This window comes from Dryobates pubescens, chromosome 13, assembly GCF_014839835.1.
Source record: "Dryobates pubescens isolate bDryPub1 chromosome 13, bDryPub1.pri, whole genome shotgun sequence".
Taxonomy (NCBI): domain Eukaryota; kingdom Metazoa; phylum Chordata; class Aves; order Piciformes; family Picidae; genus Dryobates; species Dryobates pubescens.
The window spans coordinates 1157167-1184689 of record NC_071624.1 but is presented as its reverse complement, the minus strand read 5'-3'; the positions used below and the strand labels follow the sequence as shown (position 1 = coordinate 1184689).

Here is a 27523-nt window from a genome sequence, read left to right as displayed (position 1 = left end):
TCACTTTTGTCCTCTCCGGTGTGTGCTGCCAGGCGCGAACCCAGCAGGAGGAAGGCGGGAGGGGTGGGCTGAGCTGCTTGCCGGGGGCGGTTGCTGTTTGGCTGGGGAAGGGAGCAAAGGGGAGGGAGGCAGAGCCCTGGGAAGGGCAACCAGAGCTGGCTTGGCACGCAGTGCACGGGTGAGGGGGACAGGGTGAGTCTCTTTCTGGAAGGCTCTTTTCCTCAGCAGCTGCAGGTTGATATCGCTCCTAGCTGGGCAGGAGGGACATCCACCGGATGCTGCCTGAGCTCATGGGTAGGAGGACGTCACCCTGTGTGTGGGTGACCTTTTGGGCTCGGGCTGATGGTGACGGGTGCTGGCAGAAGGATGCCGAGGGCTGGGGACTCTGGTGACTCCTGGGCAAGGGAGGGCAGCCTGCTGCTCCCCTGCGCCTGGGTGCCCATCTCACCTCGGGCCCCGCAGCAATGGTGAAGGTGTGGGGAAGGAGAGAGGCTGAGGAAATGTCGGCATGCGGCTGCCCTCTCTGAGCCTGAGGTGTGGGCAGAAGTGGTTTGGGGACACAGGTTTTGCGGCAGCTTCGTTTTGAGGGCAAAAGAGGGGAACTGGGCTACGGCAGGCAGGACCAGCCGGTCTCCTCCCCTTCCCGCTGCCCCGTGCCCAGGGCTCAAGGGCCGCCCCGTCGCGCAGGGGGTCCCGCTGAGCGGAAAAGCTGCGGCGGGAGGGTGTGGGCCTGTTCGGCCGCCAGGGGGCGCCGTCCCCCTTCGGACGGCGGCGGGCGGGGGCGGGGCGGAGGCGGAGCGGGCCTCGGGGATTGGCGGGGCGGGGCTCGGGGGCGGGGCGCGCCCTGGGGATTGGCGGGGCGGGGCCCGGGGGCGGGGCCGAGCTGCGGCGGGGGCCGGCGGCGGCGTGGCCGCGCTCCCCACTCGCGGCGGCGATGTGACCCGGGCGGCGCGGGGAGGCGGCGCGGTCCTGTCCCGCGGCCTCGTCCCGGCCCCGGATCGGCCTGGCCTGGCCTGTCCCGGCCCTGCCTCGGCCCTGTCTTCCTTCGTCCCGGCGCGGCCCGCGGACGTAACCCCATGCCCGCTCACGGCCGCCCGCCGGCAGCGGCTGACGCCTGCGGAGCAGCGACGCGCGGGGCCCGGGGAGGCGATGGCTGCGGATCTGGTGGTGCTGCTCTGCCTGGCCGCCGCTGCGGCCGCCGTGGAAGGTGAGGCGGGAGCGGAGCGCGGGAGGCGCGGGGAAGAACGTGGTATGCTTGAGCCGCCGGTCCCTGCGCCCACCGCGGCTACGCGTGGGCTGGGAGCGCCTCTCGCTGGCGTTTGCAACCGGAGACCAGCCGGGGAGCCGGCTCCGCCACCGTGTAGCGTACCGGGGGGCTGCCATCCCGTGGGAGCAGGCTCCCGGCACAGCGCCCGTTCGCTTTGGGGGCCGCCGAGCTCCATCCTGGCACCGGCGGGCTGTGCCAGCCACCCTCCGCAGCCCATCCCGGCGGGAACCGGCCCGCAGGCGGGGCTGGCAACCCGGGGCTCGTCCCGCGAGCCGGGGCTGGCCTCGGGAAGGGGCGCAAGGTGTTTCTGGCTCTTGGGGAACGGCTCCGGGAAACCTGACCGATCGTGCGTGCGACGGGAGACCGTTCTAGATCTGGTCCTCGGGAGACCCTTGCTTGGTGCCATGGTGAGGGACACCTCCAAGGTACCCTCTGGATCCCCTCCCGGGTAGGGCTCTGCGCGGGCTGGCGATGTTGGATACCTCCGGGCGCCGGGGTCGTTGCGAACGACTGCCTTTGGTCATCCTCCTCCTCCTGTGCCTCCCCACACCCCTCGGAGCTCAGGGGAGCTTTGTGGAAGAGGAGGGTGGATGCATCAAGAGGTGCGTGGGTAGAGGGTTTCCTTCCTTTGAGCTGGCCTGGGCCAGGAGATGTTTGGTCCGTTGGTGGAGCCGTGGGGCAGATGCAGGACTGAAGCAAGGTCTGTGCTGCTGGGCTGAAGTCTTTTCCCTGTCGCCCATCCAGTCGTGAGATTTGCCGAGCACTGGGACACTGCCCGCAGCGCCCAGGCTCCATGCGGAGGGCCTGGCAGGACCACCAGGTCAAGCCCCTGCTCAGCTCGGTGGTGCATGGCAGCTGTGCGGCTGGCACGGCTTTAGGAAGGGCTGCCGCTACTGTTGGGCTCTTCCTTTATGTTGCTGCTGCCTCTTTCTCCTGGTGCAACGTGGGCAAAAAAGGGTAGTGGCAGGGGTTGCCCAGCGCTCGAGCGGTGCCTGTGAGCAGGGAATGTGGTGCAGCCCCTTGCTTGTTGGCAGCAAGAAAGATGTAGTTACGGAGAGATGATGCCCGAGGTCTCGTGGGCAAGCCGGGCTGCTGGCCGGCGCGGGGCTCGGCTCCTTCTCGGGGGGGATTCAGCTGATGTGAGCATGGTTGTGGTGAACGGGAAGCTGCTGGAGTCAGCTGGAGCTCGGTGGCTCAGCTCCAGGCAGCACGGAGCTGGTTCAGCAGTCGGAGCGCGGCTGCGATGGTCTCCAGGGGCGGGGGGGGGGGGGGGCGAGATGCTAGCTGTGGTTGCCCTCCGCTCTCGGGCGTGTCTGCGGGGGGTTGTTGGGCAGGCCCCCCTGCTGCAGGCTCTGCTTTGCGCTGCCTTTTGGTGGACCCAGGCGTTTGCTTTCGCATTTCTCTGTCCTCCTGCCTCGTTGCCTCTCTGCGGGGATAAGCCGAGGCGGCGAGGCTGCTGCCTTGCCCAGGGGTGGTGCCAAGCGGCGCGTTTGCCGGGTGGCAAAGCCGCTGGTGAAGTGCAGGACCTGTGAGCAGCACTTGGCTAGCAGGCACTGGCAGCGTCAGCCGCTCCTTCAGGCGCTGCCTGCTGGCTGGGAGACCTCGGCTTGGTCCCTGTCTGACAGCGCTCCCGAGGGTCGTGTCCGTCTGTCCGTCCGACACGTCCGTGTGTCACGCAGGGTCCGGCGCTAGCCGCCTCCGGAGCACAGGCTGGGCTGGCAGAGCCACCGTCTCTGCCGGGAACCGAATCTGTTGAGTGTCAGTGTTCTTTCTGCTCTGCTGAGGAAAGTACTTGGATAGGAAAGTACCATCCCGGGAGAGCTCTCAGATTTAAGGGAAGATTTTGGACTGGGAATTCCCGAGGCAGAGCGATTGGATCTGATGTGGAGTTAAGGCGACAGTCTGCTGGCACCGCTGGTGTAAAGAAAACCTTTTTGTGGAGCTCGTTGAAACCTCACGGAGCCTCTTGGTGCGGGAGGTGGATCTGCTAGATTTAGGCGTGGGTTTCTTTAACCAAGCTGAAACACCTCCTAGAGCCTGACCTGCCCCGGGCTCGGGCTGCCCCCCGGAGCGGCCGCAGGACCGGGGCTGCCGCCAGCCCTCTCCAGCAGCAAGGCAAAGCTGTGGCTGCAGCTCGCTCTGGCACAGGCTGCAGAAGCAGCCGAGAGAGAGGTGGCTCCCTGCATCCCAAATCAGCCATCGAGACAAAAAGTCTATTTTCTGGGATGGCAGGGGGGAGATGAACCTGGTTGGAGGGGGCGGAGGATGCGGCCGGGGTGGGGGCCAGGGCTGCCTGCAGTCCTCTCTCTTTATCCTCTATAAAACCTTGCGAACTCCTTGCCTGTGGCATGCAAATCTGGCGATGGTGGAGCCGCTGCGCTGAGTTGTCCTCTGGCTGCTTCATTTTTACCAGTTCCCGTGGCTTAGCTGACTCCTGGATGCTTACAGTGATTTGTTTGTTTTTCGTGGCTTGCAAAGAGGAAGAGGGACACGAGAAGATGACAGCAACACACACTCCGTGTCTCCCACACCCTGCAATCACTCAGGAGCTCTCTCGTGCTAGCTGAACCAAATATAATCACATTTAGCATATAGAGAGGGTGGTAATGGGCTGCCGTTACAGCCTGTAGCTCGGGAGCTGTCAGAGCCGGAGGTGGTGGGAGGTCAGGTGGGGCAGATGTCCATTTTGGTGCAGCTCCTCCACAGATGCTATTTAATCTGCCTACCTGCCTGCCTATCCATCATCTCCCTGCTGCTTTCAAACCCAGGATTTTCGCTCTGTGTTGCTGCTTGCAGCACTACGATAAGCAAAGCACAGCGAGGGAGGTGGGAAGCCCTGCTTGGAAGCGGCAGATCCGGCTCGGATTTTCTTCCCGTGCTTCTCGGCTCCCTTGCTTGCCTGGCAGACCAGGAGAGAGCTGGGCATGGGGCTTTGGTGCCCGCCTCCTGCTCCTTGCGTGCTGCCCGCTCCGGGCGTCCTCTCTCCTCCCGTTCTGGCTCGGGATGCGCACATCTGTTGCAGGCATCCTTTGGGCTTCCTCTGCTGGCAGCCGGCGCCGGAGCGGTGCCTGCGCCGAGGGCTGGCAGCCGGTGGCGGCCGCGCCGCCCTTACCGTCGCCACGACCACCAGCACCGCCCGGGCTTGCACCTTGGACCCAGCTGCTTCGCCCAGAGCAGGGCTTTTCAAGGAGAAGCTGGAAATCAGTGGTTCGGGAGGGAGCTGGCAAGCGCCGGAGCCTAACCAGCTCTTGCTTTTACTTTTTTTTTTTGTACAAGCTGTCTGGGGGGAAAAAAAAGAAACAAAAACCCAAGGGGAAAAACCTTCCTGGCAGGATGAGAGCCCAGCTCTCGTCAGCCTGGAGGGAAAGCATTTTGTCAAGTCATGGAAAAGGGGCCTGAGGCTGCAGATGCTTGTGGTGCTTTCTTTTGACTAATTGCTGTTATCACTGACTCATTATGCCTTGCTTCAGTCTTCCTCCTGCTTTCCTGTTTCCCTCCTGCTCCGGGCTCGGGGGTGGGGGGGAAGGCAAGGCAATGTCCCTGTGCTTCCGAAGGTCCTGCTGGCCTGGGGCTCCTCACGCCGCGCCTTGTGGCCAAGAGCTGAAGGCCTGAGGAGGGAGGGGCATTCCTGTCCCGGGGGGGTCTAAACGCGGCTGGGCTGGTGGCAGAGGTGGCCGTGCTGTGGCCGTCCCTGAGTCGGCTCCAGCCCGTTTCGTGGACAGCTTCTCAGCTTGGCGTTGGCCTCCTTTCTTAAGCTGCAGGTTTGGCTTTTCTTTTGTGCTTTAATTAAAGCTTTGAATTTCCCTTCCCCTGAAGTTGAATAACTCGGTGCTGTGGTGGCTGGGCTCGGGAAGCCTCATTAGAGATGAGAAGGAGTGCTGGAGATGGTGGAGGGATCAGAAAGCAGAGCTGGGAGTGCAAAGCCCGCCCGTTGTGCTGGCCTCGTTGGTATTTGTTTGACACTGAAGAGGGCCTTGGAGCAGGTGATGCAAAGAAGGGCCCTGAAGGAGCTCTGTGAGCGGCAGGCGTGGGGCAGGGGAGCCTGTGGCCACAGCTCACCATCTCTGTATGGCAGCTGGGTTGCTGCCTGCTGCTTCCCTGTGTTTGGTGGCCTGCTCTGCTGTGGCATAAGCTGGCAGGTTTGCAAGGTGGCCTCTTGCCCCTCCTGGGTGCAGCTCCTGACACGGTTGGCCCTCGGAAGCTGCAGCAAATGTTGGTGTTTGCAGATGAAGCAAGGCCAGTGTGTTGCTCTGCCTGTGGATCCGGGCTGCAGTGCTGAATAATTGATGTTTCCAGCAGAGAGGGGGTCTGCAAGCTAGAGAAACAGTCAGGTTTGGTGAGAAGGGGAACGGAATACCTTGGGCAATGAGGAAGGCGATGGTAATCGGCTCAGATGCTGGTCCCTGGTGCAGCAGAGTGCTGGGCGGGGGCAGGCCGAGGCAAGAGCTGCTCGGAGCAAGGCTGCGGCTCAGGGGGTGCTGTCTGTGGTGTGTGCTGGGCTGCTCCAGAAGAGATGCAGCCAGCCCAAGGAGGCTTTCTTGCCTCTGCTGGCTGTGTGCACCAGCTCACCGTGCTCTGGCAGGCTGGCACTGCCCAGAGGGTGCCCCCCAGAAGGACTCAATCAGGACAAGCAGCTGTTGAGCAGCACGGCGAGGCTGAGCAAACAGCTGGGGCAAGGAAGGTTCCCCCCCAGCGTTCATTAGGATGTGAAGGTGCAGTTCACTTTGACCTTGCTCTCCTTCTGCAAGCTCTGAGCTCTCCAGCGCTGTGCACAGGGTTCTGGTGCAAGGCTAAGCCTTGCTGGGCAGCAGCTGGCAAGGGCATGGCCTTGGCTTTACTGCTAGGAAGCTGGAGTGCTCCTAACCTCGGGGATGCTGGAGCCAGTGGGATGGAAGTGATTCACACAGCCTCTGTGGTGCAAATGGAAGTCCACTGGTGACCGAGAGCACCTTGCTAAGGGCTGTGGGTGGTGAGGATGGCAAACAAATGTGGATCCAGGAGACACAGATGCATCGAGGCCTGCCTGTGAAGGCACAGAGCTCCCTCGGTGCAGGAAGGGCAGCCAGGGGCTGGAGCAGGTCCAGAGAAGGGCAACAAAGCTGGAGAACAGTGCTGGGGAGGAGCAGTTGAGGGAGCTGGGGGTGTTCAGTGTGAGGAAGAGGAGGCTGAGGGAGACCTCATTGCTCTCTGCAGCTCCCTGAGAGGGGCCTGGAGCCAGGTGGTCGTTGGGCTCCCAAGGAACAAGTGATAGGAGAAGAGGAAATGGCCTCAGGTTGCCCCAGGGCAGGCTTAGGTTGGATATTAGAAGAAACTTCTTGATTGAGAGGCTTCTCCAAGCCTGGCCCAGGCTGTCCAGGGAGGTGGTTGAGTCCCCATCCCTGGAGGGGTTTGAAAGAGGCAGAGCTGTGGTGCTGAGGGCCATGGGTGAGCCCCTGGCTTGGCAGAGCTGGAGACTGGGTGGACTTGGATCTTCAAGGTCTTGTCCAACCCAAATGTTTCCATGCTTCTGTGGCTCCTACAGCTGAGCCCCTGGCATCAGCTCCCAGTGGAGCTGGGAGCAGGAGCAGAGATGTGCAGGAGGGGATGGTGTGAAGCCAGAGCAGAGTCAGGAGAGAGCTGGGACCTTGGGTGGCCCTGGGGCCCTGAGCTGCTTGCTGAGCAGCCCAGCTTTGTGGGGCTGAAGATGAAGCCCCTCCAAAAGGGAGCAGCTGGAGAGGGGGCACAGGGCTGGTGCAGCCAGCACCCAGCAGCAGGCAGGGGCACCACGGCCCTCTGCTTGGTGACAGTGAGGGCAAACTGTGGCTCAGCTCTGTGGCTTCCCAGAGCAGTGTCAGGCCTGGGTGGCTCTCCCTCCCCCCCAGCAAAAGTCCACAGCTGATTTTTTTTTGTACCTCGGGGTTTTTGCTTTGTTTTGTTTGTTTGTGGCATCCATGTTCCACAAGTCCCATCCTGAGGAGGGGTGAGAAGCATGGTGCTGGTGTTTGCAGGAGCTGAGGGCTCCCTGCCTGACGCCTTTCTTCCTCACAACTTTTGAATTATTAAAGTGCATTCAGTGGAGATTAACTTTCCTGGCTCAATATTTATTATTGCTTCATTTCCCTGGAAGTTGGGAGCTGGGAGAGCTTTGATAAATGGGCTGGAAGGTTCTGTAGTCTCTCTATAGCTAATCTCAATACCCCTGGATCCTCTGCTGCAGAGCTAATTTGTAATTTCCTATGGTGAATTATAATGATCCACCCAGGGGCTGCTGCTCCTACTGCTGCTCTGCTGGGGAAGGAGGCTGCCATCAGGACACGGTGTGAAACCTGGCAGCTGGCCATCAGTCACCTACCCCTCTGAGCTAGGAGCAACCATCCAGAGAGCAAGGACCAGCTGAGCCACGTTCCTGCCTCTGGGAAGCATCTCTCTGCCCCCAGCCTGCTTCCTACAGGACAGATGAAGCTGCAGCCAGGGTGGGGGCTTGGGCTGCGCTCCCCAGTCTCAGGGGATGGAAGGGGAGGCAATGGCCTGGAATTGTGCCAGGGGAGGCTGAGGTTGGAGAGGAGGAGAAATGCCTTTGGTGCCAGAGTGGTCAGGGCCTGGCAGAGGCCGCCCAGGGAGGTGGTGGAGTCCCCGTGCCTGGAGGAGCTCCAGAAGGATGTGGCCGTGGCACTCGGGGCCAGGGTTTGGTGGCCATGGTGGGGTTGGGTTGCTGGTTGGCCTCCCAGAGGTCTTTTCCAACCCAAACAATTCTATGAGTCTATGAGAGTGGTGGCCAGAGCTGTGCCAATGCCACATCCACTCCTGTGGGGTTTGCCTCTGCAGCTGGAGGCAGCTGATGTGCAGAATCTCTGCTCCTGGAAGCCTCTCCCACCGCCCCAATTAGAAACAAGTGTTATCAGTCCTCTGAATAATTGAAGAGGCTTTCTGCTGCATATTTAATTACAATAATATTTGGTTAGCAGGGGTTGTTGGTCTCCTTTCATGCAATTGAGGAGTGCTGCAAGAAAACAACCTGTTAAAAGAAAGTGGTGTTGTCTATGATCATTGATTTTTTCCTTGCCTGCTTCTTTTTTTTTTCCCTAAGCTAATCAGTTTCTCAGTTGAAATTGGTTAATTAGCTGAGCTCCATTAAGACTCTTTGGCATTTCAACTCGATGTTTCTAAATAATTATATTTTTTGCCTGTTAAGCCCACAACCCAGGGTGACCTAATTACTATTAAAGCAGACGTGCTCTGCTCTGGCTTTAATAAGCTCCTGCTGGGAGCCCTGCGGTGCAGAATCACAGAGGCAGCAGTTCAAAGGGGAAGGGGCTCTGTGCCCAGCCCTGCCTGAGGAAGACTCCTTTGGCTTTGCTTCTTTCACCCTGAACCTGATGAGATAGGAGTAGGAGGGGAGCCTGAGAGCAGCTGATCCCTACAGCCCCACGGTCAGCAGAGATGCATGGAATGGGTTGGGCTGGAAGGGACCTTCGAGGTCAGCCAGCTCCAGCCCCCTGCCATGGGCAGGGACACCTCCCACCAGCACAGGCTGCCCAGGGCCTCAGCCAGGCTGGCCCTGAGCACCTCCAGTGGGGGTGAGACACTGGAAGGGGTTGCCCAGGGAGGTTGTAGATTCCTCCACTTGCTCCAGCTGCTTCCTGAGCCACGGGGCTGGGGCTGGCTGCTGATGGTGCTGGGGGGGGGGAGGGGGCTGTTGGTATCAGGGTAATTGCTTTTTGCTCAAAGACCTTAAATCAGCCTGCAGGAGGAGAAGGGCTGTGAGTTGCAGGCAGGAGCCCAGCAGAAGAGCTGGGAAGGAAATCTCATCCTCAGGAGGGGAATGGTGCTGGTGTGGGGTGAGCTGGGAGGCGCCAGGCTGGCGCTGTGCTGGGGGCCAGGCTGGCATGGCCTGAGGAGGCAGCTGGGGAAGGCCCTGGTAGGTGGCTGGGCACTCTGATGTCTGATCCCTCTGCCTTCATCTTTCCAAAGCCCTGAGCAGTGAGGTGGGCAGGCAGGGGCAGGGGGGAGCTGGGTGCTGTCACCATGCTCGGCAGGACATCAGCTCTGCTCTGCACTTGAGCCCAAGGTGTGTGAAAGGAAGGACATTTGGCTTTCCAGGACCACCACAGTGCTGCCAGAGGGACTTCCTACCATGCTTTTGACTGCTTAGAACCTTTGCCATCCCTGGAGGTGCTCCAGAACCCTGTGGCCATGGCGCTTGGGGCCATGGATTGGTGGCCATGGTGGTGCTGGGTTGCTGCTTGGACTGGATGATCTCAGAGGGCTTTTCCAACCTTAATTTTCTGTTTTGTGACCCTGTGCCCTCCCCTCATGGCCCTCTGCTTCTGATGGAGCTGGGTTTGAAGGCATCCATGCCCCAGCTAGGGCAGGACTTGGCTGTGGGCAAGCCTGAGATGCACAGAGCTGCTCCCCAGCCTGCGGGCTTGGGCTGCAGCCTAATGCCGGAGGGGATTTTGCTCCCCAGGCTTTGCCCCTGGAGAGGGAATTGCTGGTGGGGTCTAAGTCACTTGAGCAGATCAGGCTCTCGACAGAGGCACTGTGCTGTGACCTGCTCCAGCTCCTCCATGTCCTTCTTAGAGTGAGGGCCCCAAAAGCGAGCCCAGCACTCCAGGTTTGGCCTCCGCAGTGCTGAGCCCAGGGCCACAACCCCTGCCCTGCTCCTGCTGCCCACGGGAGGACCCCTCCTGGGCAGGGCTCTGCTGAGCTCCAGCCCTCGGCCGGCAGTGCCTGCCCCGGGCCGTGGTGCTGCCGCTGACCTTGCCGGGGGGGTGTGGGGGGGCTGGTGGGAGCTGCCAGGTACTGAGCTAATGGCGTTCAGGATCCCGCTCCGGAGCAGCCTTTGTGCCGGCTGCTCTGCCGAGCGCTGATTGCTGCAGCGCCTGGCAGCACCTCGCACACGCAGGAGGCTGCTGAGCTGAAAGGCTCCTTCCAGAGCCTGCTGAAAGCAGCTAAGAGCTGCTCATTAACTGCGGCAGGCTGCGGCCGAGCCCCGAGCAAAGGGGCTCTGAGGAGGATGCTGCTTAGGGCAGCCTCCAGCGCTGCCTTTGTGTGCCAGCGCTGGGCTTTGCCGCCGGGGCTGCCCGGGGCCGGGGAAGCTTCTGGTCTCCCCTGCTCAGGGCACGGAACCACAGAGTGGGTTGGGTTGAGAGGGACCTAGAAGAGATCTGCTTCCAGCCCCCAGCACTCCCAGCCTGGCCCCACAGGGGAGGGTCTGCAGCCTCTGCTCATCCTCATGGCCTCCTCTGGAGCCTCTCCAGCAGCTCCAGGTCCTTCCTGTGCTGGGGGCCCCAGAGCTGGAGGCAGTGCTGCAGGTGGGGGCAGAGCAGAGGGGCAGAATCCCCTCCCTGTGCTGCTCTCTCCCTGCTCTGGCTGCAGCTCAGCACTCAGCTGGCTCTGGGCTGCCAGGGCCCAGTGCTGGCTCCTGGGGAGTTTGTCACCACCTGACCCCCCCAAGGCCTTCTCCCCCAGGCTGCTCTCAGCCCCTCCTGCCCCAGCCTGGCTCTGTGTCCATAACCTGGGAGGAAATGGTTTCTCTGTCTCCAAGCAGTGGGACAGCCTGGGCAGCACCCCAGGGGCTGCCTGCTGAGGGGGCACCGGGGAGAGCAGTGGGCAGGTGACTGCCCAAGAGCCCTGTGCCAGGCGTAGCCCTCCCCCACGCCAGCAGCCCAGGCAGTGTTTGGAGGTGGTGCTGCAAGGCAAGGCACATTTCCCCTTCTTTCTTTCAGGCTCTGTGGTGCTGAGGGGAGGCTGGGCTGCCTTGGAGGCATTTGGAGTATGCCTCATAGGTTACCTTGAAAGCTTTCTCCAGTCTTGAATGAATCAAAGTGCCAATGTTTATGTGCAGCACCCACACAGGCAGGGGCAGCAGAGTCAGAAAACAATAATCATCAAGGCTGCTTTATGAAGTTGGCAAGGAGCTCACCAACCAGGGGAGGTTTTACAGCCCCTGGATTGGATACAAGTTGTAAATCTGAATCCCCAGGCTGCTCCTCAGGCCTTGCTCTTTATTACCTGAACTAACACTGCACTAATGGCTGGCAGCAGCAGTGCCAGCCTGCAGCACCTGCCCCAATGCCCACAGCGTGCCTGGGAGCCAGCCCCTCACCCAGCCTGGCACACCTGGCACCCCTGTTGGTCCTTGTCCTGTCCCTGGGCACCACCAGCCAGAGCCTGGCCCCTGCCTCCCGACCCCCAGCCCTCAGCTATTGAGAGGCATTGATCAGATCCCTCTCAGCCTTCTCCTCTCCACCCTCAGCACCCCCAGGGCTCTCAGCCTCTCCTCACAGCAGAGCTGTTCCAGTCCTTCCTCATCCTCACAGCCTGCCCTGGGCTGTCCCCAGCAGCTCTCTGTCTCCCCTGAGCTGTGGAGCCCAGCACTGGTCTCAGCAGGGCAGAGCAGAGGGGCAGCAGACCCTCCCCAGCCCTGCTGGCCACACTCTGCTTGCTGCTCCCCAGGCTGCCCTTGGCTCTCATGCCCACCAGGGCACATCTTCCCACCCTGACCTTTTCTCTCAGGGCTTATTCCCTGCAGGCACTGCCCCAGGGCTGCCTCTCCAGGGCTGCATTTTGTGCTCTCCAGCCAGGGTTGGCTACTTTGGGGCTCTCTGAGTCGCTTGCCCGCGGGCTGGGGAGCCCGCAGGGGTTGTGGGGGAGCCCGCAGGGGTTGTGGGGGAGCCCGCAGGGGTTGTGGGGGAGCCCGCAGACCCAGATTGGATCAGTTTTGCCTCGGGGGGGTGGTTGTTCCACCTTGCTCCAGGGACACCACGCTGGCAGCAGCTGAGCTGAGGGTGTTTGTGCAGCGGAGATGTTTTGGATGAGGAACAGGCCAAGAGCGTCACGTGGCTGGGGCCAACGTGAAACAAAAGAACCCATTTATTATCCAGGCAGGAAATTTGTTCTTGGGGATGTTGTAGCTGCAGACATAATGATTTCATTTCCTCCAGCTCCCCCAGATTGATGGCTCCTTCCCTTCTGTGTGCCTGCCCCGGTGCCGCGCGCCGGCTCCGCGTGTGCCAGGGCGGCCGCGCCGCAGGGCACCCCCTGCCTCCTGGGGCTGGGATGCTGGGGGAGCTGAGCCGAGCCTCTGGGGCCACCCTCCTGGCAGTGATGGATGGCCTGCTGCAGAGGCAGCTCCCAGGGTTTCCCCCTCCTGCTGTGCTCTCCGGGGCTCTGAGGGTGTTTCCCCTCCACGGGAGGGGGGAGGTGGAGAGCTTGAGACACCAGCACCAGAGGTGGCCGTCTAGGAGCTGACCTCATGGGCCTGCCTTGGAGGCTTTCCACCCCCCCCGGACGTGTTCTGGGTGCCCTGCCCTGGGTGCCCCTTGGGCTGGATGACAGCCAGAGGTCCCTTCCAACCCTTGACACACTCTGAAGGCATCCTGACCTCCCTGTGGCCACTCAGGGCTGGGGGCAGCTGCCAAAGCTTTGCACCCCCCCAGGCTCCGTGCGGGGACACAGGTCCCTGAGCCAGGCTGGAGGGCAAGGATGCCAGCCTCAGCCATGGGTGCTGGGCAGTGGCACAGCAGGCAGGTCCCTGAGCCATGGGTGCTGGGCAGTGGCACAGCAGGCAGGTCCCTGAGCCATGGGTGCTGGGCAGGGGCACAGCAGGCAGGTCCCTGAGCCATGGGTGCTGGGCAGGGGCACAGCAGGCAGGTCCCTGAGCCATGGGTGCTGGGCAGGGGCACAGCAGGCAGGTCCCTGAGCCATGGGTGCTGGGCAGGGGCACAGCAGGCAGGGGTCAGCTCCCTGCAGGGCCACTGACCACCTGGAAGCTGGTGGCACTTCCTCTAACAAAAAGCCATCAGGCCAGTCGTGGTGGGCACCCCATGGCCAGGGGCACCCTTGGGTGCTCCCTTGCTTGCCTTCTGCTTGGCTCCTGCAGCGATGTGCCAGCAGCTGGTGCCTTGGTGTGGCTGTTGCCTGAAGGGCCCTGCTGAGGCTGTGGTTACCGTGTGCAGTGTGCCAGGGACCTCCTCCTCTGCATTAATCTGCAGTACCCTTGTGGGGCTGGAGGCACCATTGGTGCTGAGGAGATGGAGAAGGGAGCTGGGGAGAGACCTGTGACAAGGGCTGGGAGTGCCAGGCTGAGGGACAATGGCTTTGAGCTGGGAGAGAGGAGACTGAGAGTGGAGAGGAGGAAGAAACTCTTGGCAGTGAGGCTGGGGAGAGCCTGGCACAGGCTGCCCAGGGAGGCTGTGGCTGCCTCCTGCCTGGAGGTGTTGAGGGCCAGGCTGGATGAGGCCCTGAGCAGCCTGTGCTGGTGGGAGAGGTCCCTGCCCAGGGCAGGGGCTGGAGCTGGATGAGCTTTGAGGTCCCTTTCCACCCAAAGCATTCCAGGATGCTGCCTGGGAGCTACCCCAGAGAGGGCTTGGTGACCTTCTTGCTGTCCCTGTGCCCAGCTCCCCCTCCTTCCCTCCTAAAGGAGTTTCTGCTTTAAGGCTGGGGAGCAGAGAGTTTCTGCCACCTCTTCTGAAGGAGGTTTCCCTGCTGGGGCACAGCTTGCTGAAGGAGATCCTCCTGGCCATCGAGGGGCCTCTGCCAGAGCTGCTGCCACCCCTGCCTCTTCTGGGTGCTTGCATGCAGCGAGCTCCCCTTGCCCCTTGCCGCCCTCCGGAGCCGTGCCACGAGCAGCGTGCTGGGGTGCTGCAGCCCTGCCCTCCAGGAGCTGTGCAGGAGATGCATGGGCAGCTCCTCACGCTCTGCTGAGCTGGGGGTGCCTTCTCCCCCCACTGCCTGCCCTGCTGAAGGGCTGCTGGGGGTGGCAGGGTTGGCGAGGCTGTGACAGCTGTGTGGTGCAGGAGATGATGAACAGTAATGAGGCCCCGAGCACAGCCTGCACTCCAGGTGATTGATGTCAGAGAGGGAAGCACAATCGGGGAGGATGGGGCCCTGTCAGCAGCAGGAGAGGTGGCTGTGGAGCTGAGCTCAAGAGGAAGTTTATCATCAACTGGGGCCACTTGAAAAATGAGCAGAGCTGGCACAGTGTGAAACAGAGCTGTGCCACTCGTGCCAGCACCACCCCTCACCCCTGCTGCAGCTCACAGCACCTCCCGGGGCTGCATGCTGCCCAGGCTGCCAGAGCTGCCTCTGGTGGAGCTCTCCTTGCTTGGCTCCTGGGGGCTGAGTGCTGCCCAGGCTGCCAGGTTGGAGCTGCCTCTGGTGGAGCTCTCCTTGCTTGGCTCCTGGGGGCTGAGTGCTGCCCAGGCTGCCAGAGCTGCCTCTGGTGGAGCTCTCCTTGCTTGGCTCCTGGGGGCTGAGTGCTGCCCAGGCTGCCAGGTTGGAGCTGCCTCTGGTGGAGCTCTCCTTGCTTGGCTCCTGGAGGCTGAGTGCTGCCCAGGCTGCCAGAGCTGCCTCTGGTGGAGCTCTCCTTGCTTGGCTCCTGGGGGCTGAGTGCTGCCCAGGCTGCCAGGTTGGAGCTGCCTCTGGTGGAGCTCTCCTTGCTTGGCTCCTGGGGGCTGAGTGCTGCCCAGGCTGCCAGAGCTGCCTCTGGTGGAGCTCTCCTTGCTTGGCTCCTGGGGGCTGAGTGCTGCCCAGGCTGCCAGAGCTGCCTCTGGTGGAGCTCTCCTTGCTTGGCTCCTGGGGGCTGGGGGCTGAGTGCTGCCCAGGCTGCCAGAGCTGCCTCTGGTGGAGCTCTCCTTGCTTGGCTCCTGGGGGCTGGGGGCTGAGTGCTGCCCAGGCTGCCAGAGCTGCCTCTGGTGGAGCTCTCCTTGCTTGGCTCCTGGGGGCTGAGTGCTGCCCAGGCTGCCAGAGCTGCCTCTGGTGGAGCTCTCCTTGCTTGGCTCCTGGGGGCTGAGTGCTGCCCAGGCTGCCAGAGCTGCCTCTGGTGGAGCTCTCCTTGCTTGCCCCCCTGCAGTGCTGTGTTCCAGGTGTGCTGGTGAGGTGTTGCCCACACCAAATCCCTGTGCTTTGGGACGGGGACATCCTGCTGAGGAGGGCAGAAGAGTGCCCAGAGCAGCTGCCTGTCCCCATGCTGCAGCCTTTGCCCAGCTCGTACCCGTGCAGGCACTGGGGCTGGAGGCAGGGGTGTGCTGGCCAGGCTGGCTGCCAAGCCTTGCCTCCTGCCAGCATCCTCCTCTTCCTCCTCCTCCTCCTCCTTTTCCTTCCTGGTGGGAGCTGTGGCTGCTCAGCAGCTCGGTGCCTGCTCAGCATAAGCAGAGCCCTGAGCAGAGGGTGGGGAGTTAGGGCTGGCTTAGTGCAGCTCTGGTTTGTGTTCTCCCAGAGTGTGAGCTCCAGGGCCCCTGGCACAGGGGCTGTGGTGGGACAGAGGACCTGGTGTTGCTCTTTGTGTGGCAGGCAGGCAGGCAGCAGTTTGGCAGAAGCCTAGCCCAAGGCTGGGCTGGCTCGAAGGGCATTCCAGGAGGCTGCATTTGGGGCCAGAGCAGAGCCAAGCCCAGCAGGGTCTGCTTTGCCCTTGGTGCAGGACCTGTTGGCATTGCCAGAGCCCCTTCCAGCCCCTTGCAGCCTCGCGGTGGCAGGCAACAGGGCACTGTGCCAGAGTGTCTCCAGAGGATCCAGGCAGGGCTTTCCCCTTCATTTCAGCAGGAGGAATGATGTCTTTCCTGCCAGGGTGCTGCAGCCCTGGGGCAGGCTGCCCAGAGAGGCTGTGGAGTCTCTGGAGACCTTCAAAGCCTGCATGGGCTTTGGTCCCCTGTGCCCCTGCTCTAGCAGCAGGGCTGAACTCGAGGGTCTTCAGAGGTCCCTTCCAAGCCTCCCCACCCCGGTGCAGAGTGGCTTTGACACGTTCAGATAGATGCAGTGGGCAGGAGCTGGGCGATGCCAGGTGCCGCCCTCGCCCCGGGGACTCCCTGGCAGCCTGGCTGGGGGCAGCCTGGCTGAGGGAGCTGCCTGGTGCTGGGCACAGCTTTGCTGGGGGCAAGGCTCAGCCCTGACTCAGCTGCCTGCAGCACTGCTGCAGGGCAGGGCAGGGCAGGGTGACTGTTTTGGTTGCCCAGTCTCCTCACAGGTGCTGCCATCCTGCAGCAAGGCAAAGCATCCCCTGGGGAAGGGGACCCCAGGCAAAGGAGGAGCACAGGGCTGGGGCAAAGCTGAGGGTCCCTGCTCTGGAGCTGCCTCCGCGCGGGGGGCCTTGGAGGTGGCTTTGCAGCCCAGCATGGTGCAGCTGCAGGATGTGTGAGATGCCCCTGCAGGCCCATGGCAGTGTCCCATCTGCCCAGCCCTGGAGCCTGGGTGCCCTTGGAGTCCACCCTGGCACGTCTGGCTGCAGATGCCAGCGACGTTTCTGGCTGCTCTGTCTCCCCAGCTGACTCATTCCCTGGCTGGAGGCTGTCAGGGAATCCCAGCTGACTTACACCAGCTCACTGGGGGAATCCACAACCTCCCTGGGCAACCCCTTCCAGTGTCTCACCACCCTCCCTGGAGGTGTTCCAGGCCAGGCTGGCTGCGGCCCTGAGCAGCCTGTGCTGGTGGGAGCTGTCCCTGCCCGTGGCAGGGGCTGGAGCTGGCTGAGCCTTGAGGTCCCTTCCAGCCTGAACCATTCCATGGATCTGTGCTCCCAGATTTGCTGAAATGGGTTTGCAGTTTGGAAACAAAAGGCATTCAGAAGCTATCTCCTCCCTTATCTCCAGGTTCCATGTGATTCCCTTTGTCTGCCTTTCCCTCTCATGCAAGCCTGGTTTTGGCAATTCTTAGTCACTTCCTTCCTTCTCTCCTTGCAGTTCTCTCTCTTCTCCTCTCTGTCCCTCTCTCCCTTTCCCTTTCCCCTGTGATTTGTTTGCAGGCAGCTTGTCTCTGATTTACTGGATCTCTCCTTGTGGGATGATGTGACCTGGGTCACAACCACCCCGTGGGGAGCTACAGGCCTGGGGAGGTGTGGCTGGAGAGCTGCAGCTCTGAGAGGGCCCTGTGGGTGCTGGCTGGCACTCGCTGACCAGGAGCCAGCAGCACCCTGGGAGCCAGGAAAGCCACTGGCATCAGAAGCAGGGTGGGCAGCAGGGACAGGAGGGGATCATCCCCCTGTGCTCAGCACTGATGAGGCCACACCTGGAGAGCTGTGTTCAGTTCTGGATCCCTCCTGCAGGAAGGACATGGAGGGGCTGGAGCCTGTCCAGAGCAGGGCAGGCAGGCTGGAGAAGGGCCTGGAGCCCCTGGGCTAGAGGAGGGCTGAGGGAGCTGGGGGTGCTAAGCGCTGCCACGGAGAGATGCGGCGCAGAGCAGCAGCGCGCAGGCAGTGCTGATGAGAGCCCCGGGGCAGGCTGGGGCCAGGGCAAGCACAGGAAGGCAGGGCTGGTGGCACCCCAGCAGTTAATGTCACTTAGTGCTGGCGGTGAGGAAGCAGCTTGGCTCTGCCTCTCCATTGTTCCCTGCTCCGGGAATGTCAGCAGGCTTGGCCGGAAGCTTCCCGAGCTGTGCGCTCCCTCGGGCCGGTTCTGCCGCAGCTCTGGGGAGAGAGGGGGCAGGGAGGCAGCTTGGCAGCGGGGAGCAGGAAACAGAGGGGCAAGGATGGGGCTGTGCTGGGGGGGGAAAGTCTTCTGTGCTTCCTCTACAGCAAGTTATGGCATGGGGCTGGGGCTGCACCGACCCCCTGGGTCAGGCTCATGTTGCGCTCTGCCAGGGCCCCGTGGGGCATCCTCTGCCCCTTCAGAGCTGGGACTGAGCCCTCTGTGGCCACCCTCACCCTGCCCCTTGTGGGGGCCCTGTCCCTCCCGGGGTGCCGTTACCCACAGCGCCCCTCGGCTCCCCACGCAGCTCGGGGGGCTGGTTCCCAGCAGCTGGCATCCTTTCCAAATCTCTCTCTCCCCATCTGTTGTTAGCAAGCCTCCTCTCTCCTTATTTTGCTTAATTTCTATCTTTTTCCTCTTGGCTGTCTCAGCCCTGCCTGTGTCTCTCTGCATATGCCCAAGCATTTGCTTTCGAGTGCCTCAGGCTGCTTCTTGCTGTTATCTCCTCGCAGGAGTGAGAGCTTCCTGCCTCCCTGGGGAGGGGGTCCCTGTTCCCCAGGCACCTAGTGAGGAGTGCAGCACTCAGAGAAGTTTTCTGCTGGCCTCCCTGGGCAGTAGGTTTATTGTCACGACTCTGATGGCAACGGCAGAAGCTGGGGGCGTGGGGTTGGGCTCCTTGCCCTCGTCCCTCTCTGCCCAAAGGCAGACCCTGCTCCTTGCCAGGGAGAGCTCAAACCTTCTGGTGGCACTCAGCAGGGGCCTCCCATGTTGGGGGCAGCTGAAATAATTCAGGATGGGGGTTTCAGGAATAGGCTCAGCTTCAGTTCAGGATGGCTTATCCACAGGTCCATACAATGGGCTGGGTTGGAAGGGACCTTAAAGCTCATCCAGCTTGGGCAGGGACACCTCCCACCAGCCCAGGCTGCTCAGGGCCTCTTCCAGCCCCAACTGTTTTGAAGAGTTTCTTGGGAAGAGGCTTAAATCCTGTTGGGAAGGGTTGTTGGCAGGGTGGCATCAAGTGCCTGCTCCATGCCTGGCTGCTCTCACTCTAAAGGTCTGACTTGAGCCTCACTGCTTGAGTGGTACCAGCCTGGCCTCTGCTCCTCTGCACTGCAGCTCTCCTGCTGTGGGGCCTGAGGAAGCCCTGAAGATGATCAGAGGCTGCAGAACCTCCCCTGTGGGGCCAGGCTGGGAGTGCTGGGGCTGTGCAGCCTGCAGAAGAGAAGGCTCCAGGGAGAGCTCAGAGCAGCCTTCAAGCACCTGGAGGGCTCCAGGAGAGCTGGGGAGGGACTCTGGACAAGGGCTGGGAGTGCCAGGCTGAGGAACAATGGCTTTGAGCTGGGAGAGGAGAGACTGAGACTGGAGATGAGGAAGAGGTTCCTGGCAGTGAGGCTGGGGAGAGCCTGGCACAGGCTGCCCAGGGAGGCTGTGGCTGCCTCCTGCCTGGAGGTGTTGAGGGCCAGGCTGGATGAGGCCCTGAGCAGCCTGTGCTGGAGGGAGCTGTCCCTGCCCGTGGCAGGAGGTTGGAGCTGGATGAGCTTTGAGCTCCCTTCCAACCTAAGCACTCCCTGAGTCTCTGCACTCAGGACACCTCTCAGCAGCGTCCTGGGAGGCTGTGTGGAGCCCGGGATGGCAGCGAGTCCCTGCCTGGCTTGCGGAGTGCCACCCCAGATGGATGCCCTGCTCGGTGGCAAGGCTGCTGCTGCATTCTAATTGCTGGCATCTCTCCTCGTTAGGGGTGTAATTGTGAGGAGCCGTTTGGTTTTGTATTGATAATTAGGGAGTGGAACAGATGGCGAAGGCTTAGTTTAAAGTAATGTGTCCATTACAGGGAAGCTGCAGCTCTGCACTCCCTGAGCTCGGCTCCCACGGCTCTGCTCCTCTCCTCGCCAGGGCTGCGGCCACTGCAGCCTGGGCAGCTGCCTCCAGCGCTGCCTCAGGTCCTGAAGACTTCTCCAACCAAGTGTCTCAGGCTCCCTCATTCACAGACTGCACTGGGCTGGAAGGGAGCCTCCAAGGGCATCCTGTCCAACCCCTGCAGCCCCAGGGACAGCTCCAGCTGGAGCAGGCTGCCCAGGGACACCTGCAGGCTGAGCTTGGATGGCTGCAGGGATGGAGCCTCAGCCCCCTCCCTGGGCAGCCTGTGCCAGGCTCTCCCCAGCCTCCCTGTGCAGAGCTTCCTCCTGGTGTCCAACCTGACTCTGTCCTGCTCCAGTACCAAACCACTGCCCCTGGTCCTATCCCCCCAGCCCCTTCTGAACAGTCCCTGCCCAGCCTGCCTGCAGGATCCCTTCAGGTCCTGGCAGGCAGCTCTGAGGTGCCCCTGGAGCCTTCTCCTCTGCAGGCTGCACAGCCCCAGCTCCCTCAGCCTGTGCTGACAGCAGAGCTGCTCCAGCCCTGGCAGCATCTCTGTGGCCTCCTCTGGCCTCTCCCCAGCAGCTCTGTGTCCTTCTCCTGCTGGGGACAGCAGCACTGGAGGCAGGATTGGAAGGGAGGTCTGAGCAGAGCAGAGTCAGGGGGCAGAATCCCCTCTCCTTGCCTGCTGCCCACACTGCTCTGGCTGCAGCCCAGCACACAGCTGCCTCTGGGCTGCAGGAGGGCACTGCCCACCACTGCCTTCCTGTGGTTCTTGTCCATTTCTTTCTTTCTCCCTCTTGATTTCATTATTTTGAAGCTTCCCTCTTTGGTAGCTGCCATTGGTGCTGTGCTGCTGTCTTGCTGCTTTCTCCTCCTGGAGCTTCTGGGGTGGAACAGAACAGCAGGGAAGGGCTGAGACTTCGGGAGGATGCTGCCAGGATGGACCCTGGTGGGTGTCAGCTCAGAGCTGCTCCTCGTGTGCTGCTGCCCCACACTGTGGCTTCACCAGAGCTGCATCCCTCTGTCGGTGCCCTGCTGCAAACCAGAACCTGCCCCAGGCTGCAAGCTGCAGGTGTGTGGAACAGGAAGGGAGATGGTGATGAAATTCTCTCCTGAATGAACCCTTGCAAGGTAAGTGCCTCCTGGCACTTACTGACCTGAGTGGGGGGCAGCCAGGTCTGGGTTCCAGCCCAGCTGCAGGCCCTGCATCACCCTGTGCTCTGCTGTGCCTCAGTTTCCCCTGCAGGGAGAAGAACCAAGCATCTGGGGGTGCTCTGAGCAGCTCTCCCCATGCAGTCTCACTGGAGGGGGCTGCAGGAGGTCCTTGTGTGGCCTTTTGCTTCCACCTGGGCACATCAGCCTGCGTGTGTGAAGGGCTGTGGTGAGGCTCAGTGGCTGCCTCACCAGGAGCAGGGCTGCTTGCAAGGGGAGGAAGCCTTGGTGGTGGTGCTGGTGGGAAGGTGGAGGGGGGTGGCAGCAGAAGCTTGCAGGAGGTCTGGAGCACAAGCCCCCAGCTCTGAGCTGAGGGAGGAGCTGCAGCTGGGATTTGTTTTTAGCTGGCTTCTGAAGGGTAAGAGAGGGGCAAGGAAGGTGGTGAGGGGTCTGGAGAACAAGGCTGGGGAGGAGCAGCTGAGGGACCTGGGGCTGCTTAGTGTGGAGAAGAGGAGGCTGAGGGAGAGCTCCTTGCTCTCTCCCTGAGAGGAGGCTGGAGCCAGGTAGGGGTTGGGCTCTTCACTCCAGTAACCAGTGACAAGAGGAGAGGAAATGGCCTCAAGTTGCACCAGGGGAGGGTTAGGTTGGACACGAGAAGAAACTTCTTGACTGAAAGGGTTCTGAAAGCCTGGCACAGGCTGCCCAGGGAGGTGGCTGAGTCCCCATCTCTGTCTGTGAAAGGCAGAGATGCCAAGGCCATGGTTAGTCCCAGCCTTGGCAGAGTTGGAGACTGGTTGGAGCTGATCCTGAAGAGCTTTCCAGCCCAGATGACTCGGTTGAATCTCAACAGGAAGGGACTGAAGCTGACCCAAGTGGCAATGTGCTGTGGCAGCGTGCAGGCCACCCTGCCCTTCTGCTCCCTGCGGGCACTGAGGGTCAGGCATCTGCTCTGCAGGAGCAGGCTGCCGCCGGGCAGGACACACGCCACGCTGGCCTGCGAGGCACCCCGGGAGCCAGCTGCACAGGCACCTCCTCACGCCCCGAAGGGTCCTGCGCTGCTCCCCCCGCCCCTTGTGCTGCCCCCGCGGTTCTCCGCGGGCCTGGTCATCAGCCGGGGCAGGGACCTGGCGACGTTTGGCAGGGTGGGGAGCTCCCGGTGCCGCTTCCCGTGCCGGGGCAGCCAGCACAGGGCGTGCCGGCAAGGGGAACCGGAGCCGCGTTTCCCTCTAGGGATCGCCGCAGCGGCCGCGGGGGCTCACGGCAGCCCTCGGGCGGCAGCTCCGCTTCCAGGGCCGGCTTTGGTTTCCTGACTCTTCACTCCTCCGGTCGCTCCTCTTGTCCTGGTGCCGCCCCGGGTACGGGACAGCGGGGAGGGCAGCGGGGCCCCCGGGCTCTGCCAGCCCGGGGCAGCGCATCTCCTGCTGCCGCCCGGGAGAGCCAGGGGAGGGGAAGGACATCAATCTGCGAGCCTGCCTGCTGCGAACCAACAAATGCAACCTGGAGGGGGCTGCCCATCTGTCTCTGTCTGTTGTTGCTCTCGCTGTTCTGCTTGTTGTGTTTTATCGGTTGGTGTTTGGGTTGTTTCGCTTCGCTTTGTTTTTGTTTGTAAAAGGATAAACCCCGCGCGGCTCAGCCGTGTGCCGCAGACAGCGCCGCGGGTGGAAGGCACCTCTGCACATCCCCCTGCAGGGAGGCTTCTCCTCAGGCTGGCTGAGACAGGCCAAGGGGGAATGGTTTGGAGCTGAGGCAGAGCAGGGTCGGACTGGAGCTGAGGAAGAAGTTCTTCAGTGCCAGGCTGCTGAGACTCTGGCGCAGGCTGCCCAGGGAGGCTGTGGCTGCCTCCTGCCGGGGGGGATGAGACCTTGAGCAGCCAACTCTAGCTGAGAGGTGTCCCTGCCCACGGCAGGGGGTTGGAGCAGATCGTCTCTGGGGCCCCTTCCAAGCTGAGCTTGGATCATCCAGTGCCAAGGCAGGGTCACCTAAACCATGATCACACAGGAACACATCCAGAGGGGTTTGGGATGCCTCCAGAGATGGAGACTCCACCATTCAAGGGTAGTAGGGTGCCTGCTGCTCTCTCCCTGAGCAGCTCCAAGGCTGCTCTGTGAAGGCAGCTGGAGGTCTGCCCTGTGGCTGTGTGCTCCCAGGGTCGTGGAGGGCTTTGGCAGTAACCAGTTTGCTTTTCTTGCTTCCCCAGAGACCTTGATGGACACGAGGACGGCGACGGCCGAGCTGGGCTGGACTGCCAACCCTCCTTCAGGGGTAAGTGTCCAGCTGAGCCTTGTGCCAGCTCTGGGGCTTCACCTCTCCACCTCAAAACGCTGGTGGGCATCTGAGGAAGTCCCAGTGGGAGCAGCAGTGCCCCGTGGGGTGGCCAGGACGCTGCCATGCTGAGCTGTGTGGCTGCTCCAGGGCTGGTCCCAGGCTCTCATTCAATGTGGAGCTCTCCTGGCTCCCTCCTGGCTCCCCATGTGCTCTCTGCAACTACCTGAAAGGAGGCTGTGGAGGGCTGCTGCTGGTCTCTTCTCACAGGTCATTAGTGACAGAGCAATGGGGGATGGCCTCAACCTGCTAGGTTTAGAGTGGACAGTAGGTGAAGATGTTCCCATCCAGAGTGGTCAGGGACTGGAATGTGCTGCCCAGGGAGGTGGTGGAGTCACCAGCCCCGGATGTGCTTGAAGGTGGTTTGGATGTGGTGCTTGGGGCTCTGGTTCAGGGGTGACCCCTGTGGAGTAGGGTGCTGGGTTGGACTTGATGTTCCTGAGGGTCTCTTCCAACCTGAGTGTTTCTGTGATCTCCCCTCCTGTGCCTGTCCTCCTCCCAGGTGAAGAAGGGTCTGTCCCCAGCTCGTGCCTTGCCTCTCCCTGTGCCAGAAGCCTTTGTAATTAGGCAGCATTAGCAGGCTCCAAGCAGCTTTCCTACCTGGAACATCATCCATAATTGCACTCGGCAGTGCTCTTCCCTGGCTATTAATGTCACTTTTATGAAGTAATGAGGAACAAAACACCCTGAGGCACTTAAAACATCTTTTTTATATCATACCAGCCTTTGAGGAATGGAGGCATAAAATAACCTGACTCACATTCCCCTGGCAGATAAAGTGAGAGACAAGCTAGGGAGGAGAGGAGTGCTGGTGGGGGAAGATGCCAGCTGATGGATGGACAGCAGGGTGGGACAGGCAGCTGGGTGGGCAAGGATGGGCACAGCAGCAAGGGCTGTCCTGGGGCCTCCAGGATGTGGCACTGACGGGGAAAGGATGCCAGCTTGTGTCTGTGTTAGAGTGTGACTGGCTTGGCCACGCTGCCACCAAAGCTGAACCAGACAGGCAGTGGGCACAAAGTCCTCTGCAGGTATGCCAGAGGCCCTTCAGACCTGGGACCTGGCCACTGAACTGCTTTGGGAGAAGCCTGGGCCCAGGTAAAGGGCTGGCAAAATGCAGGAGGGTCACAGGCAGATGGTGGAGATGAGGCATAAAGAGCTGCCTGCAGCTGCTGCCTCTGGTAGCTCACACAAGGCAGCTGAGGAGCTCCTGTCCCGGGGCACAGAGGCTCTGCAGCACACATCCCTGCATCCCTCCTCTCTGCACAGCCAAGCCTCCCCCTCTGACAGCTACTGCTGAGTCTTCTCCTTTGCAGGAGCACCTCTGAGGTCTTCCACAAAACACTTTAAACTCCCAGGCCCAGAGCTGCAGAGGTGGGCTGGGGCATGTGTGGAAGAGTGTGACCTCCACTGTGCAGTCCCCTTGCTCCTGCTGGGCTGCTCTGGGTGGATGCAGAGCATCTGTGTCTGCCCCGGGGCCAGGGCTGTTGGGCATCTCTGGCAGGGACGTGGACAGTGGCTACAAAGATGCTGAGGGGGTTGGAATGTCTCTGAGGGGGAGGGCCTGAGAGAATTGGGGGTTTAGTCTGGAGGAGAGCAGCCAGAGGGGGAACTCATCAGTGCTGATCAATACTTCAAGGGTGGATGTCAGGAGGCTGGGACCAGGCTTTGATCAGTGGTGCCCAGGGACAGGACAAGGGGCAGTGGGTACAAACCTGAACTTCAGAAGCTCGTCTGAGCATGAGGAGGAACTGCTTTGGTTGAAGGGTGGCAGAGCCCTGGAGCAGGCTGCCCAGAGAGGTGGTGAAGTCTCCATCTCACTTGGACACGTTCTCTGGGTGACCTTGCCTTGGCAGGGGGGTTGGACTGGATGGCCTCCAGAGGTCTCTTCTAACCCCCAGCATTCTGTGCTTCTGTGGCAAGCTGTTTGAGCCTCATCTGGGAGTGATGGTGAGAGGCATGCAGGGGCAGCAGGCTGATGGTTTCCTCTGGCCTTGGCCTGGGTGTTCCTTCTGCCTGTGCCTCACATCATGCATCCATGACCACGTTCCTGGGCCCCCCTGCAGCTCTGGGATTCTCCTTCAAGAAAGATGTTGAGCTGCTGGAAGGTGTCCAGAGAAGGGCAAGGAGGCTGGGGAGGGGTCTGGGGCACAGCCCTGTGAGGAGAGGCTGAGGGAGCTGGGGTTGCTTAGCCTGGAGAAGAGGAGGCTCAGGGGAGACCTTCTTGCTCTCTCCAACTCCCTGAAGGGAGGTTGCAGCCAGGTGGGGACTGGTGTCTTCTCCCAGGCACCAGAACAAAAGGACACAGCCTCAAGCTGCGCCAGGGGAGGTTTAGGCTTGGTCTTAGAAAGCAGCTCTTCCCAGATTGCCCAGGGGAGGGGGGATGGCAGCATCCCTGGAGGTGTTTAAGAAGGGCCTGGCTGAGGCACTGGGTGCCGCGGTCCGGGTGGTGGTTGGGGTTGGGTGGTCGGTTGGTCTGGGTGATCCCGGAGGTCTCCTCCGACCTGGCTGATTCTGTGTCGTCTCTGTGCCTCTCCTGCCTGCCGCCCGCAGTGGGAAGAGGTCAGCGGCTACGACGAGAACCTGAACACCATCCGCACCTACCAGGTGTGCAACGTCTTCGAGCCCAACCAGAACAACTGGCTGCTGACCACCTTCATCGGGCGGCGCGGCGCCCACCGCGTCTACGCCGAGCTGCGCTTCACCGTGCGCGACTGCAGCAGCCTGCCCAACGTGCCCGGCTCCTGCAAGGAGACCTTCAACCTCTACTACTACGAGACCGACGCCGTCGTGGCCACCAAGCAGGCCGCCTTCTGGACCGAGGCTCCCTACCTGAAGGTGGACACCATCGCCGCTGACGAGAGCTTCTCCCAGGTGGACTTCGGGGGCAGGCTGATGAAGGTGAACACGGAGGTGCGGAGCTTCGGGCCCCTGACCCGCAGCGGCTTCTACCTGGCCTTCCAGGACTACGGGGCCTGCATGTCGCTGCTCTCCGTCAGGGTCTTCTTCAAGAAGTGCCCCAGCGTGGTGCAGAACTTTGCCATCTTCCCGGAGACCATGACGGGCGCCGAGAGCACCTCGCTGGTGACGGCGCGCGGCACCTGCATCGCGCACGCCGAGGAGGTGGACGTGCCCATCAAGCTCTACTGCAACGGCGACGGCGAGTGGATGGTGCCCATCGGGCGCTGCACCTGCCGGCCCGGCTACGAGCCCGAGAACAACGTGGCCTGCAGAGGTGAGCCCGGAGCGCCGCGGGGCCGAACCTCTGCCCCCGGAGCGGCTCCCGGCGCTGCCGCCCGGGGCAGGTCTGCTCCCTGCCCTCCGCCTGCCCGCAAGTGGCTTCTCCTCGGGGGTGGGCAGGGATCCAGCGAGTCACAGTGGGTTGGGCTGGAAGGGACCTTAAGGATGCTCTAGTCCCAGCCCCCTGCCACGGGCAGGGACCCCTCCCACCAGCACAGGCTGCCCAGGGCCTCATCCAGCCTGGCCCTCAACACCTCCGGGAGGAGGCAGCCACAGCCTCCCTGGGCAGCCTGTGCCAGGCTCTCCCCAGCCTCACTGCAAAGAATTTCTTCCTCCTCTCCACTCTCAGTCTCTCCTCTCCCAGCTCAAAGCCATTGTTCCTCAGCCTGGCACTCCCAGCCCTTGTCCAGAGTCCCTCCCCAGCTCTCCCGGAGCCCTTCAGCTGCTGGAAGCTGCTCTGAGGTCTGCCTGGAGCCTTCTCTTCTGCAGGACGCTGCCCTTGCCAGGGGTCAGGGAGCAGGAGGCTGCAGGTTGTGAGGTTCAGCGCTTTCCTGGTTCTCTCTTTGACTTCTGCCTCCTCGGAGGGGCTGTGTGCCTGTGCCTCACTCACCTGCTGGCTTCACCTCGCAGGGATGCTGCCAGGAGGCTCCTGGGAGGCAACGTGCTCCTGACATCTGCTCAAAGCCTTCATCAGGCTGATCTGAGCCACTTAACAAGCCTGGGGGAATTGTCACCAAGGAGAGAGGAAAATAGAGCTAGGAGAGCACAGAGCTCCCTTTGGTATTTCCAGGCGGAGAAAATGGCTTCGCTGCTGCGCCTGGGGACGGAAATAGAGCGCAGTGGTTGAGCTCCCAGCCCGCTCCCAGCCCTCCCACCCCCGGGCTGGGGCTGTGCCTGGCAGGGGGGGGTCAGGCTGGAGCAGTTCTGTGCTGCCAGCAAGGCTGGGGGCTGCCGAGGGCTTCTCTGAGGCCGGCTGGGAGCAGCGGTGCCTGGCTGCCCGCCGACGGCGCGGGCATGGCACAGCCTTCACCTGCCCTGAAGGAGGTTGGTGTGGTTTGGGGTCAGGGGCATGTTGCCACCACAAGGCTGAGACTGGGGGTGGGAGGGAAGGACCTGTCTGGCACTGAGGGTCATGGGGGTGTTGGGTAGGAGGTTCACAGAACCCAGGGCTTGAGCTGTGGCCCAGCCCGGGGGCACAATCCCTGCCCTGCTCCTGCTGCCCACACCACTGCTGCTGCAGGCCAGGCTGCTGCTGCCCTTCTTGCCCACCTGGGCACCCCCTGGCTCATGTTCAGCTGCTGTCACCCAG

General features: G+C 62.0%; 1 protein-coding gene across 1 annotated transcript in view; it reads left to right on the top strand.

The window, feature by feature from the left end:
• The first annotated feature begins 1024 nt into the window (after positions 1-1024).
• Positions 1025-27523, top strand: part of EPHB1 (EPH receptor B1) — a 58580-nt gene continuing 32081 nt past the window's right edge. Inside the window, exons 1-3 of the mRNA XM_054166175.1 lie at positions 1025-1207; positions 22853-22917; positions 25528-26209. Coding sequence (XP_054022150.1) covers positions 1150-1207; positions 22853-22917; positions 25528-26209 — 805 coding nt within the window. The 5' untranslated portion in view covers positions 1025-1149. The remainder of the gene's footprint in view (positions 1208-22852; positions 22918-25527; positions 26210-27523) is intronic.